This window comes from Aquila chrysaetos, chromosome 6 (genome assembly GCF_900496995.4).
Source record: "Aquila chrysaetos chrysaetos chromosome 6, bAquChr1.4, whole genome shotgun sequence".
NCBI classification, from domain to species: Eukaryota; Metazoa; Chordata; class Aves; order Accipitriformes; family Accipitridae; genus Aquila; species Aquila chrysaetos.
The window spans coordinates 43,209,399-43,224,137 of record NC_044009.1 but is presented as its reverse complement, the minus strand read 5'-3'; the positions used below and the strand labels follow the sequence as shown (position 1 = coordinate 43,224,137).

Genomic DNA, 14,739 nt, shown 5'->3' with positions numbered 1-14,739 from the left:
AGGGAGCAGCCGAAGGGCAAAAGAAGAGAGGTGGCGGTGATGCCTCGGACCGAGCAGCGCCGTCCCTGAAGTCTTGCTCAGTAAAGTGAGCGCTAAACTGGAAGTTGTTTTAGTCCAGGAAACGTGCGTGTTGCTGGCAGCGTGCTTGTAAAATAGACTGCTGTATCCCCGGAGAAATCTTCTTCCAAGCATGTGCTGTTGCACTGCAGGTATTCTGGTGTAGGGGACAGTTATTTTAGACCTTCTCATCGAGAAGGTTTTCTCCCCTTCTCTTTAGAGGCATTTGAAAAAAAAAAGAATTAAAAATCGATAAACATAATATTCTCTGCCTGCTAAAAAGCAAGGATTTAACTTTGAAGAGCCATCTCTTGGTGGTATGGAAAGCCAATCCCTGTTTGTTCTTCACATTTGTTCCTAACCACTCTAGGTTTTAAAGTGAAGAAACTTGAAAATAGAGCCGCACGTTTTATTCTATGTCTTTGGTTATTTGTCGGGTAGCCTTGGTGGGCTAATGGAAAAGGATGATGCAGGTTTGTTTTTCTTTTCTTCATTGTCATTTGCTTAGCATTTAAAAACATGTCAGGGACTGGTAGGGAAACGCTTTCCTTGTATGAAAGAGAATATCAAAGAGCTCCATTTGTAAGGAATGTTGTGTGGAGACACTTATAGTCAGCAAACTCTTTTATATAGCCTACAGCACTTGGCTCTCCTTAATACTGTGGGAAACGAAGGCAGTTGGCACCTCGAGAAGCGAGGCCAGGGTCTCCTAGCAGAGCTGGTGCGGCTCCCTGCACATGTTCCCTCCCACTGGGCACAGAAGTCTGTCTCTGAATGAGGTTTCTGCTTGTTTCTATTGAGTGTTTAAAACAACTCAGAGCATTAATGCGTGTGGTGGTGTCAGCTCTTGCCCTGATGCTGCGAGAATAATGTTGTGTTTTATCCTCAAGTGCCCTGCATCTCGGTGATGAGAAATGGAGCCTCTTAGTCATCGCTGAAAAAATCAGAATTGCCCCCCGACACACACAAACGCAGTCTCAAACGTTCTTAGGTTTTGTGGTTGGAAGCGTCAGGCTTCATTAGGGCATGGGCAGGCGGTCAATGGAAGGGATTATCGATTGCCCTGTACTCGGCGTTCACAAGGCTGCGCGGAGAGCGCTGTGTCCCCCAAGCACGGGGGAGGTTTTGACAAACAGGGAGACTCCAGCAGAGCCCACGGAGATGGCCAGGGGCTGGAGCCCCTGCTGTGTGAGGAGAGGCCGACGGAGCTGGGGCTGCTCAGCCTCCTTCAGGAGATCCCTGCGGGGGATCCCACCGCTGGCTCCCACTGCCTAGCAGGTGCTCACAGGGAACGTGGAGTCAGGCTCTTCAGAGGCCTCACTCCTGACCTGTGGATTCCTGGAGCTGGGTGCTGGAAGGCAGGAGGTGGGACCTAAGGATAAAGGGGCTGCACTGCCTGCTTTTAGTTTTAGCTTTTATGCCTATTGCTACGTCCCCGCCTTTCCTTTTCCATGTCGGTGATTTTTGTTCTTCATCAATTGCTGTTTGCCTCCACGCCACACTTGATGGTTTTTTTAACTCCTCAGTTTTAATTTTCCTTCTATCCCCTTCCTCGATTTGATCTGCTTCTCCCCTGTGCCAGTCTTGGAGGCTGATTCTCGCCTGCTCTCTATTCAGTTTATTCTCTGTGGTATCGTCTTTTTTTATCTTTCAATTTTTGCCTTTCAGCATTCATGAGCCTTCGATTGAAACAGCTCTAAAAATGTCCCTTGCATTCTTCTCTCCTGACATGCAGAGGTGGGAGTAGGAATACAATTCGGGCTAGGGGGAACATCGGTTGGATTTGCAGTGTTCTAATCCTAGGAAAGGTTCTGGAGGTGTGAAGCAATGGCAGTGTTTTAGGGCGTTGGTAAATAGTTGTCTCCTCACATGCCCTGTAGTAAAATGAGGAGGATCCGTCCAGTGAAGAGTTAAGACCGATCATTGGTTGCGCTACTTGGTTAAAAACCGTTCTTCCTAAGAGCAGTGCAGTAGCTCCTTCAAATGGGACTCGGGTTCCGCTCAGTCCTGGTATCAGTCGTTAGGAGATGCATTCATATTGCAGCCTTTCCTTCGGGGGGGATGCTGGGAGGGTTTCCCTCATCTACTCAACCATCTGTTTCAGGGAATCTGCAGGTTATTTTGCAGCACCAGTTTCTTGGCTGAAACCAGCCAGTGAGTTTGGAATAGAGGCATTCCTGTGCTAGGCTGCTTACGTGGGCAGGCTGTGCTTCCTTGGGAAACCAGGCTGGAAATCTGCTCGTGTCGAGCAGAGCCAGATCTGTGTCTTGTCGAGGTGAGATTTTCTGACTTCAGCCTGTGCAACCTTTGGCATGACTTTTGTAAAACCAGTCAGTTCCCCGGGGCAGAGGTAGCTGGGCTTCGACCTTTGTTCTGGCTCCTGAGGGTGGTGGTGACTCCTCTGTGTTGCCTTTGCAGCTGTTAGCAGGTTGCAGGTAAGAACATCCACGTATGCTGGGTTTCTTCCTGATGTTAAATTCCGTTTACCAGGAGAAATTGATATTACTGGCTACAGAACAGTCCTCTTAAAACTTTGCCTGTTAATTCCTTGTTCATGCAAAAGGCTTGTTTAGACTTTTTTTTTTTTTTTTTTTGCCACAGCACGGGGAGCTAAAAACCCTGTCCCTTAAAAAAAAAAAAAAAAGCAGCACCCAAAAACCCCAACAAAATGCCAAAGAAACAAAAAAAAACCCCTGATGGATAGATTCCTGTGTTGTATTTGAATAGAATGGCACTGTTGTGTCAGACATGGTTTTTGCTATTGCTATGATTGTTGGTGTGGCCTGCTCCAGGGCAAGGTGGAGCCATGCAGAAACTTATACATTTTGTTTACTTGCTAGTAATTGGCCCTTACCTAGTGGTTTTGATCTTCAAAGCTCTTTTCAAATGCTAAGTAATTTTTGCAGCATTCCTAAAATATTGGCAAGAAGTATGCCTCCTTTTGTAGATAGGGAAAACTGATTTTGATAGTGTGACTTGCCCAAGGCTACAGGATTAAGTCTTATTCTGGGGCAGCGTTAACCTTGGCAGCTCTTGGTGGCTGGTTCTAGGCTTAGTAGAAAGTGTTTTGGGCTTCTCTTACCTGTGCTGTACTGATGACAAACTCGAGGACAAGACCTTGCTGTCAGGGCTTTCACCAGTAACAAGGGTCAGAAGTGAGTCTGAAGTCCAGAGCATGTGGTTAAAAAGTATGGAACTGCAAATGGTTTTCTTCCAAAACATAGTAGGACACGGTAAGTTCTTGGAGTAAGCTCTTGGGTCAAGAACAGAGCTTGGTGGTGTCCCTGGGCTGAACTAGAGCAGAACTCATCTTCTGCTAGGGGGACATGCACGTTGTAGGAATGCCCTGTGGGTAGGAAAGGCTTTGCTCAGAGCTGATGTCTTACTAGACAGCAGATAATCTAGATGCGACACTTGGATACCAGGTTCCGCTTGTTCTGCAGAACTGCTCATTGAACTCGTGCCGTTGGGTGCAGCTGACCTTTGGTATCGGGAGCCGACTGAAATTTGGTGGCCTTTCGTAATAGGCAGAAAGCCGTTTTTCACCCGGCACATGCAGCCGGCCAGTTTCTGTGGTGTTTGCCTCTGTGAGAGCCCTGTTGTGTTAGGCAAGGAGCTCCTGGTGCTCCTTGGTACCTCTGAGCTACAGCAGTGCTATTTCTTCCGTCTGTGAAAGGAAACTGAGGCACAGAGTGCCTGGGTAGGAGCTGTGTTGCAGACACGTGAATGAGGGGGTGTCAAGCGGGATGGAAACGTACCACAGATGGCTGCTAATCCTATCACAGCAATCTGAGGTGTGACACAGTGACAGGTGATTCATGGCAGTTGCTTTTGGAGTTTGCCCTGGGCTGTCTGGTTTGGGCGTCTGTGGCTCAAATAGTGAATTCAATTTTGCTTTTTCTTCAGGTAGGTCTAGCTGCTGCCGCCTCCTCATGTGTTTTGCCTGTTTCCTGATGTTCCTGTGTGCTCTTCCAGCTCTCTTTAGCCACCAGCTTGCTTCTTGGTCACCTCTTGCGGTTGCATCTCTAGCAGCTTTGGCTCTAGTGAATAATCCCAGCCAGTTTGAGTGGTTTATATTGTGCTATGTTTCTCCCCTTAACATTGGTGGATCTCTCGCGTTCTCATTGTGATGTGGTGGCCTCACTGTTGCCCTGAGTCTTGGTCTTTCCTTCCTTTTGGGTCACCTCACTCTCCGCACTGTAAGATCTTTTGAAGGACAGCTCGCCATGCTACTTCCATCCCTGCTCTGCCCTGCCTGCGACTGATCCAGAGCTGTGGCACAAATGCTGCGGGGCACTGGCGCTCGGCACTTGTGTTGGAGCTGGGGATCAGCTGCCTTCAGGCTGCTCGGGATTTATGTGCCCCGGCGGAGGACCTTTTGGTGAAACATGAAAGGCTGGCAGGTGAAGTGGAGGTCCCCTGATTCACATAATCCGCCTTACTGTAAAATGTCAGCAGCAGTTTTATCGGTATTGATTGTCCCTTCTGGTGCTGTATTCTCACTTTATCATGCAAATAGAGCTGGGTAGGCTGACATTTCAGTGAACTTGCGTCGTCTTATTTAATGGAATAGTTGCTATTTAGAGCATCAAAAGAAATTGCTTATAAAGAATATGGTAATATCACTTTGGATTTTTTAATGTGATAATTGGAGACAATTTGAGGCATCATTTGAGCAAGGAAAATGGGCTCTGAAATCGTACGTGAAGCTGGAATAAAAGGCAAGCTGCTGTCCGTTCCATCGGAACATCTCTGAGCACCTCTCTGAAAACTGCTGAATTAAACAGCAAGCCTTTGACCGAAGAGTGTAATTCACAGCTCTCATGTAAGGAGGTAATGTATTGTCCTATCCACTTACTATTATCAGGCTAGATGATAATCGAAGGAGTCCCTTTGTATTCGGGTGCTCTTGTAGAGCTGAGCAGGGCCTGAATGTCCATTCTGAGAAGCTGCTGCACCATCCTTCCCTTCTGCGATAACCTGCTACCAGCTTGTAGTACTGGCTGAAAATACCACATCCATAAAACTTTAATGTGCGATGGTAGTAAGGTGATGGTGACTCTTCACTCAGCAGCTTCTTGGTGAGGTCTGAGAGATTAGTTAGTTACTTGAGTGGCCTCGTATCCGACTGTCCTGATGGTGATTAAACAAGTCATCACTTCAGGGAACTGGAGGGATTTTGTAATGGACACATAACGCTTCTTGTTGGCATTTGATGTGTCCAACCTGAAAACATGATGCATGAGTGACGCTTCATTTTAATTTGTCCGTAGCATCTTAAAAAGCTCCGAGAGGTGAAAACACTGGACTGTTACACATGATAGTGTACGCTAATAAGCTTGAACTCTTGCGGTGCTTTTTTTCCCTGAAGCCATTGGCACTACGTTGGTATTGGTGGAGAAATGCTGCCGCAACCAATAAATTGAGTTTCCCAAGCAGGTTCTTGTTTTCCAAAGTGCGGTGTCCTGGTTGAGGTGAGCCAGTACAGGAAACAGGTCCTGCACAGCTCGTGATCTTGAAGGGAAGCAGGTTCTTGTGGCTTCCCAAGGTATGACCAAGAGAAGGATGAGAAATCTAATGCTGCGTTACGTCACGAACAGGATATGACACTTGCTTGAATCATTTAAATGTGCCCAGAGGCATACTGGTACATCAGTGCATGTGTGTTCTTTTGCCTTTTACTATTTTTCACTATTTTATTTGCCTTTTACAATTTTCAAGGAGGTAATAAATTATAAAGGATGTATGTATGAGGGCAGAGGGATCTCAACTTACTCTAAAACATGTTCCGTGCTCCATCTTTTGCACGTGTTGCAGTACACTGAAACAGATGGCATGTGGCACTCACTTTATTTTAATTTGCATCCAGGTTCACTTCCCCGATGTTGAACGAGTGGAGTGGCTGAACAAGGTGAGGAGCTCTGAACTCCAGTTTGTGACACCATCTGCTCTGAGCTGCATCACAGCACAAACTCTGTGGGCCAAGTCTGAGAAAGTTATCAGGTCGCTACAATACGGGTCAATCATGTCAGTGTCTGTACTTAAGGCTTGGAGCCGCTGAAGTATAGAGTTGCCACTGAGGTTTTGGTGAGAGCCAAGTGTGTGCCTGGTTGATACAGGTTTGATGAATTTGACCATAGCACTTCATTCTGAGATTTAAAGAAAAAAAAGAAAGCAAGTGCGTGTGTGTATGTATATGTGTGTGTGCATATACATATGTGTGTATCCATTATTACTATTTTAGCAAAAGTAGTGGCATCTCCTCTTACCAGAGAGGTTCCCAGAGAGCTCTGAGGCAGGTGCTCCCACCAGCAGGTATAGTCAAGCTCTCAGTGGAACTGGACTCTGTGGAATTCAAAGCAAAACAGCTGAACTTGCAAATTAGCATCCAGTAACTATCCCGTTTTTCTTTTTAGCAAACTTTCTTTTTGATGTAAAAGCTCATTTCACTCCCCTCTAAATAAACCTAACTCCAGGGAACTTTGTGACACTTTAGAGTAATTAGGGACTATTGTACTTTAGAGATTTTAACCCTGGGCTTTGCTGGCTCAGCCTCCCTGGTTAGAAGCAGTCAATAGACTCTATGGTGCTGAAAATTCACCCTTCAGTTTCTAAACCAAATTCCTTTTCTGAGGAACTGAGATGGATCCTCCTGTAAGGATGACTTAAGAGCACAAATGTGAGTGACTAGGTATTTTAAAAGGACAGACATTAATAGCCCGGTGTTGTGTAATGTGTGTCTGTTTCTCAACAAAAGGTATTTTATACAAAGAATCTTCAGTGTGTTTTTGCTTTTGCTGTTCTTTAGGTCCTTGTACAGGCTTGGCCGTACTTCGGGACAATCATGGAAAAAGCGTTTAAAGAAGTTCTTGAACCAAAAATCAGAGCGAAGAATGTACATCTGAAAACATGCACCTTTACCAAGATCCACTTTGGTGAAAAGGTAGTGTGAATCCTTTGCAACACTTGCAGTTCAGTCTTTTCTGAAAAGTTCAGATGCAAGGGGAGTCTGATGTTCAGCTCTTTAAAGCTCTGCGTGTTTAACAAAATGGTATTGGTACAACACTGCTGCTCCTTTGTTCCCTCCTCATGTTGACTTGAGCATCTTCACCGTGAAGGAAAGATCATGTAGGAGACACACACATCCCTTCCCCTGGCTGTCAGTATCATGGGACTGGAGATAGAAAAAGGGGCACGTATCCACATTTCTTTGTTACACCCTTGCAACAGGAGTTGTCAGTGCTTCCTAAGGCTTGCAGTGTGGGCTACTTGCAACCAGCTCTGTATTTGAGGACTGCCAAGGCTGTTCACACTACCCCCTTAGGGGAAAAACTTGTGTCGTTTACTCATAATTTACATGCGGCTGTGCAAAGTCTTTAATGAATACTTCTGTACTCAAATTGATTGAAGTGAGAAGCCCTGTTCACTTGGGCTTAACTTGAAAGATATTAACTATGTTGTATCTTGTTTGTCTTTATTTCAGTGCCCTAGAATCAACGGAATAAAAGCCTACACCAAAGAAATCAATAGAAGACAAGTTATCCTAGACCTGCAGATATGGTAACACTGCATCACTGGTTATGTAGATGGTTCTTAACTCACTGCCCGTTTGATACCTGTGTGTGAGTTGTCACGCTGGACTGGACACGTGGTCCACTAAGATCAGCGTGAAGTGGAGAGGTCCTTCTCTTATATCAACCTAGAATGATATGAGATAATCTGTCCCCCAGCTGGATGTCCTCCATACTTAGAGAAGTGAGATGTTGTGCATCAGCCTTTAAGTCAGAAAGCAGGGTCACCTGCACAGGTCTACGTGTTACCTACTCTGGCCCATCACTGCTGCCGTGGTTATAAGAATGTGTCCCTTGGCTTTGCTATTCGTGGCAGTAAGAACCCAAGTTCTGGGACTGTATTTTCTGTTCTGACGGCTCTCGGGCACGGAGGTGCTTGGTCTGTCTTGCCCCACTGTGGTTCCTCTTCAGTCCAACCTCTCAAGTTCTTCCAGAACTGCTATTTATTTTTTAATTTCTTCCCCTAGATTAATCCTCTTGTTTTACTTGCCATTTGTTCCATGTACCACCCAACATGTTTGCTTTTTTTTCTGATTACAGCTGTTCTCTGAGCAGAAAACTGCCTCTGGCTCTATTAACAACAACAACAACAACAACAACAAAATTAGATAAAAAGTTTGATACCTCCCAGGCTGTTTTGAATGAGCTTGTGTATTTTGTTAACATCGGAGCCACTGCAGAGCTAAACTCTCTCCTGGTTTAGCCTGGAGAATGGAATTACTGGGGGAATTACCACTTGCATGCTGCTGTAGCTCTGTAAGTTTAGTGGGCAATTGAGCTGCCTAATTTAAATGGCTTTTCTTCATGGTAATGCCAGGAAAAAGCAGTGTGAAATTACGGAGTGTCTTGGCAACCGCACAGAGCTGCTCAGAACTGTGCCTGCTGCTTAATGTGGCAATGGCATGGCAGCATCCCCAGCCCTGGCAGAGCACCATCGCTCCCTGCAAAACGACATACTTGATTTTCAGCCAGAACATGTTGTGCTTCACTGCTGTCAATGAAGTGCTCTTTGTAATAGCCAGACCAGTTTTGGGGCCTTTGGCAAATCATTCGTGCTTTCTGCATTGAGATTGAGGGATTTGATGCCTTTAAGGCTCTGCAGGAGGTCGCTGCTGTTCTCTGTTAAACTACTTCTCCAGGCTGCTTCTCCCACGTACTCATTTTCACCATCCTTTAACAATCCTCTGCAGAGGGATTCCTCCACCTCCTCATTCCTGTACCTCTGGCAGACCCATCGGCATCTCCAAATTGGCCAAACGCTTCTGTTCCTCATCCTGACGATAACTTTACCTGAACCGTCATCTGATAACCCAAGTATTCTCTGTATTCACACGGGACTGTTCAGACTGCCTTGTGTCTCTCATGGGAGTCTCTTCTCCTGGGCTGTGTTAGGGACCCAGCTTCTCGTATGTTAATACATTAACATCAGCTTCTGCAACTGAGCTGGGTGTTGTGTGTTGCGCAGTGTCGGCAGGAGGTAGTATATTACTTCCAGGAATGGGGAGAAGCAAATCTACGAGCAGCGGTGTTATTTACCCGCCTTTTTCTGGATTGCCAAAGGAACGTGGTTTTTTCTCCTTTTCTTTAAGCAAAGAAATGGGCAATCTCCGCTTTCCTGGAGTGAGGCAAACCCCCTTATAAAATAGGCTCTCTTAGCTATATGTGAGTGTCTGCGTGAGTGCGGCTGGTGTTGGGAGAAGAGCTGCTTAGAGGAGACGGCCCTGAGCTGCCCCGATGTGAGGCTGCTGCCCTTTGCGCTCCCTCTCAGTCGCTGCCTGCTGGTGAGGATTAAATGGCCGGATAGGTCCACCGGGCTGCGTCCTGCCATCGCAGCTCCGGAGAAGAGAGTGGTGCGCTGTGGGTGCCAGCGCGGCACGCTTCGCAATGCCGAGACCGCGGTGACTGACTTCCCTCTCTCGGCTTAGGCTTCAGAGAAGCGTAGCTACGTTGCAGTGGTCATTAAAGGATTATTAATACGGCTGCGTGTTATAAACATGACTCCTTCGCCTCGGTGCTTGCTAGCTGTAATTTTGTGGGAGTTCCCCGGCTGGCGAACCCACGTGAGCGTGGCCTGTTGGGTGGCTCAGCGCGGCGTGCGGGGAAGGCCGAGCAGCCGCTTCAGGCGGGATGCTGTTATCCTGGGGGAGAGCGCTCCCGCCCTGCCGGCAGCCCTGCCCCGCTCCAGTGCCGAGTTCCCCTTTCTGTTAGGCAGCGTCTCGCGTCCAGAAACCTCGGCACGCTCCGTGAATGCTTCTTGCTTTCAGTCTGTCGTGGTTTAACCCCAGCCAGCAACTAAGCACCACGCAGCCGCTCGCTCACTCCCCCCCCACCCAGTGGGATGGGGGGAGAAAATCGGGAAAAAGAAGCAAAACCCGCGGGTTGAGATAAGAACAGTTTAATAGAACAGAAAAGAAGAAACTAATAATGATAATACTAATAAAATGACAACAGCAATAATGAAAGGATTGGAATGTACAAATGATGCGCAGTGCAATTGCTCACCACCTGCCGACCGGCACCCAGCTAGTCCCCCAGAAGCGATTTTCCCCCCCCGCTCCCCCTTCCCAGTTCCTATACTAGATGGGATGTCCCATGGTCTGGAATACCCCTTTGGCCAGTTTGGGTCAGCTGCCCTGGCTCTGTCCTGTGCCAACTTCTTGTGCCCCTCCAGCTTTCTCGCTGGCTGGGCGTGAGAAGCTGAAAAATCCTTGACTTTAGACTAAACACTACTTAGCAACAACTGAAAACATCAGTGTTATCAACATTCTTCACATACTGAACTCAAAACATAGCACCGTCCCAGCTACTAGGAAGACAGTTAACTCCATCCCAGCTGAAACTAGGACACAGTCTCACGGCAATACAGGGAGAGGGATTTTCTCCTCCAGTTTTATCAAGGAGGCAACTAGTCTCTGAAGCCCGGAGTCTTTGATGTGGCCGAGGAAAAACACAGGAAAAGGGCAGGAGTAGAAAAAACCTTTCCCTCTTGTGGTCTGTGTGGAATCATTTGTGTAGTTTTAATAGCCACTCGTAGACATATGGTCATCAGGTGTTTTGTTTAATCTGTGCTCCTTATCTCCGTAACACGATGTGGTACTGAACGCTGTGGGTCAGGTCTGTGCCGTGTGAAGAAGAGCTTCCTTTCCTCTGTGTTAAATCTGTGGTGTGATATCACAAATGGCATCCTTTGCTTGGGAACTGTGAAAAATAGCACTTAGAGGTCCCTTGCTTGTATGGGCAGTAGCTGTCAGCAGAGCCAGTGATGCAGTAGATCTGGTATTGCACGGAGTTACCAAAAGGAACTTGAGAAGCTCCTTTAATTAAATCTGCTAACAGCAGCTTACACGTCCGTAGCATCAGAGCATTAGGAATGGTTATGTAGAACACTGTTTCATTACAGTCTTGACTGTCCCCCGTGAAAGGACTATACTTGAGTTTTTGGTAGGAAAACCAAGGCTCAGAGGTGACGACTTGTGAGGCACAGAGACCTTTTGGCAAAGGCAAGGAGGGAGGCTGTAAGTCTTCTTTCAAAATCTTTTGCTTGGTCCCTGAGGTGATGCACTCAATTGGTGTAAATTAAGTTGTGTAAATTTTGTCACAGCTTATAGGACTAAACAGAAATGTTGAGATAATTGCTGCTTACCTTCAGGTCTTCTGTACAGAGTTTGTCATTTATCTGTTTGAAGGTCCTGGTGTCTGTATTCTGTTCATGTGTCTGCTTTCCAGCGCAAGTATACCTGATCTACAGCTTTTGCATGACACATAAGAAAGTATCAGGGTTCTCGCAGTGGCTAAATGAAATACGAGATCCCCACCAGACTGGGATTTGAAATCCCCAAATCCAAAATATGAGATCCCAGCTGGAAATAAATTGGCAATGCTCTGGGATCTCCAAACAATTTGCGTTGCGTAGATCTAAATCATGAATCGGTCCCCTGAGCACAGAGTGCTGACAGTTGCATTCTCCAAATGAATTAATGTCACAGCATTCCAGAAGTGTTCTCCAAAATTGCATTTTTCAAAATGGGAACTTTTCAAGAGCAGCCACTTGACCTCCTACAGCTGCTTTTCTTCCCACTAATTCTGCAATTGCCTGAGCTGCTGGGTAGCTGTGTACTCATTGGCTATAGTCATCAGAGTTTCGAAGTATTTGAAGGCACTGCTACCTCCCAGAAGAATATCTTGCAATCCAGTTTCTTCCTATTTTGTCAATCGGATTTAGTACTCATAATCATTTTTCATTGGAAATGTTTTGAATTTTCATTTCCTTGCTCTTCTGTGGCATTTACAGTACCTGAGATGTCATAGAAGAATAGTGTAGTAATTAAGATGTATAAAAAAATACGTATGCGTTGCAATTTACTCTTAAAAGAGAATCTCTGGACTTCCTAACTGGCACGTTATCAAATCTGGAAAGACAGTCTCTGTCATCTAGTGCAGAATTGGAGAAAGTCGTCAAAAGAAGCGTGCAACAATACTTTGAGCTTTGGTGGAGCTTAGGTTAACTAAGTTTGTAGGATCTTACAAGAAACTAAAAGCGTTTTGGAAACTTGTCAGTCTTGAGCAGAAAAGGAATGCTTGCCCTCGGAAGCCTGACTCGATAGGCAAAGGGGAAAGGCAGAGGTGGTCTGGTTTTTCTCATACCCTGTGGTACTTGCTGACGTTTTCTTGTCTCTCTCATTTGTCTAATACTGCTTCCTCGTATACCCAAGTCCAAAGTCAGGCAGACTAAGCAGTAGTCCGCTTTACAGAGCACCTGAGAAGGCTGGACCAAAGCGGGCGTTTAGCACGCAGGCCGATGAGAAGGTGGGGCCCCCGGGGAGTTACTTTACAGGGGGAGAATTGCACGTGCCCTTTCTAAAGGGATGCGCAGGCGTCCAGGTTAGTCGAGCTTGTCCGTACGCGCTCTTGTAGCATCCCTGCCTTCAGCCGGCGGGTTGCCATCGTATCATAAACACCGGGCCCAGCTTTTCCACCCAAGTGCAGGAGCGATACGGATACGCGCTCTCGTACAAGCTTCTCCAGTCCTCGCCCGTGACACAGGCGCGCTTCTCTGCATCACCTTGTGCAACGGGTGATTTGGGAGAGGAACGGGTGGCTCCTCCACCCTTCACAGGTGGGTAAGGCACGGTCCTGTGGATAGTGGCAGAGGGGTTCAGCCCTTCATGCTTTTGAGTGTCAAGGCTCGAGTTTGGCTCAGGTGCGCCCTGTCTGGGGGAAGGACAGCAGAGAGCACAGCGAGGTTACGCTCAGCAGAGCCGGCAGGCGAAAGCGCGAGCAGCTTGGACGGGAGCTGAGGAGTAAAACTAATGAGCAAAGAGGGCATCCTTCCTCCCGAGCACCCTGACGTGGGGGTGGTGCCTGTATGAAGCAGACGTAAGGATAATTAAAGGCTCAGGCTCTGATAAAAGGGGTAAAGACTTCTCTGACATGTAGACTCTGAAACACGATTGCATGTATTGCAGTGTTACTGGAGAAAAGAGACACCTAGGACTGGGTTGGAAGAGTTTTTGACTGTGTGGAAAGGCATAAAGGTTGTAAATTGAAACACCACAATTATTATTTGTCGTGTTGGACACTGGCAACAGCTGAATTAAATCCTCTTGGATTAATTACTGCAAATTGAGGAACTCATTTTGGCTTCTCATTTAGACTTCTATTGTGACAAAGCTCTATTAGCACCCAGTGTAATGAGCTGCAAGATAATGTCAAAATTGTAGAAATTAATAAATGTAAAAACAAGTTTAATTATATGACTAGCTTATAAGCAAGATTGTGTTAATTTTGGCATGGCCTGTGTGGTTGGTTATTTAAGAAATGAGAATGCTCTAACATTAAAGGCTTTAATTTGTGTGTCATGAGCTTTTTAAATTCTGTTAAGTGACTCTCTGTAAACAAATATTCGAGAACTTTGCTTGCAAAAATGGAGACAAATTCACAGGGTTACACCTTCTTGGCGGGTTCTTTTGGAGGGGTTGGAATCTGTCCATGTGCAAATTACAGTGTGAATTATTGGCAACTGCAGCATTATTTGCCCATATACATGTGGTCAGGGAGAAAATCTTCCTCTTTTTTCTTTGATTATGGGGTGAAATTATGCATGCAGGTGGCAAGCACAGCACATTCACTGGTACCTTTACACCGTGCTTTACCTGCAGGGTATTTGTCTGTCTGCATCCAGAAAGAGCTATTTCTCAGAGGACTGAAAGGGAACTTGGTAGCTCCCTTCAGTTGTTTTCTGCCAGAGGCATCAACAAATCTGCTAGGTTCTGCTCCCTGGGGAGTGGCTATTGGTTTCTGCATAAGGTGATGCTTGTACTTTCATTAAAGTCTAAGGTGGCTTCCAAATTGTGAAAGTACTGCACTCGGCATTCATTTTATTTAAAGCCTGATGTTCTCCATGGCAACTGACCAAAATCTGATCTAAGCTGTTGTCTTTTAATTCAGCCTCAAGGAAACCAGGTTATTTTTAGTGATGAATTTGTCCTTCAAGTGGGCTTTTGGGTTGTGAGCGAGGGCGATCTATGGGCTTTTTGTTTGTGGGCAAGGTGGGGACCCTATATGTAATGGCAGGATGGCTCTGCATCAGCTTGGGAGCTGGGTCGCCAGGTTGTGGGGTGGGATCAGGCTTTTGGCAGAGAAGGGAGCAAGAGGGCGATTGCTGTGACTTTGAATTTTGAATGAGCCTGTTGATCCCCTCCTTGGAGCAAGCTTGCCTCAGCCGTCTTAAGAATGAAGAACTAACCTTGAAATACAGATGTTGGTTTGACATTTTGCAGGTAGATCAATATCGCAGCTGACTGCGGCGTTTCTCTTGTTGAAGACCTGACCCTTGTTCAACGTGTTCAACTTTGCCTTTTCAGTTGCTTGAAAATCTGTCTCTGCCTGTGGGGTCATGTTGTCAACCGTTAAACTAATTTCATTTATACTCTGTACAGCCCCAAATTTCTCATTGGACTTTGCAAACTGTGGAATAATGTGAGAATTTTCTTTCAGTTACATAGGGGACTGTGAGATTCACATGGACATATCGAAATTTAATCTTGGAGTGAAAGGCATACAGGTGCGTGCAGTGCTAACGTTGTCTGTTCAAGGCTGTGTGTGGCAGGAG

General features: G+C 46.3%; 1 protein-coding gene across 1 annotated transcript in view; it reads left to right on the top strand.

Annotated features, from left to right (window-relative positions):
- Positions 1-14,739, top strand: part of ESYT3 (extended synaptotagmin 3) — a 34,885-nt gene that overhangs the window by 542 nt on the left and 19,604 nt on the right. Inside the window, exons 2-5 of the mRNA XM_030019171.2 lie at positions 5,927-5,968; positions 6,866-7,000; positions 7,541-7,617; positions 14,625-14,691. Coding sequence (XP_029875031.1) covers positions 5,927-5,968; positions 6,866-7,000; positions 7,541-7,617; positions 14,625-14,691 — 321 coding nt within the window. The remainder of the gene's footprint in view (positions 1-5,926; positions 5,969-6,865; positions 7,001-7,540; positions 7,618-14,624; positions 14,692-14,739) is intronic.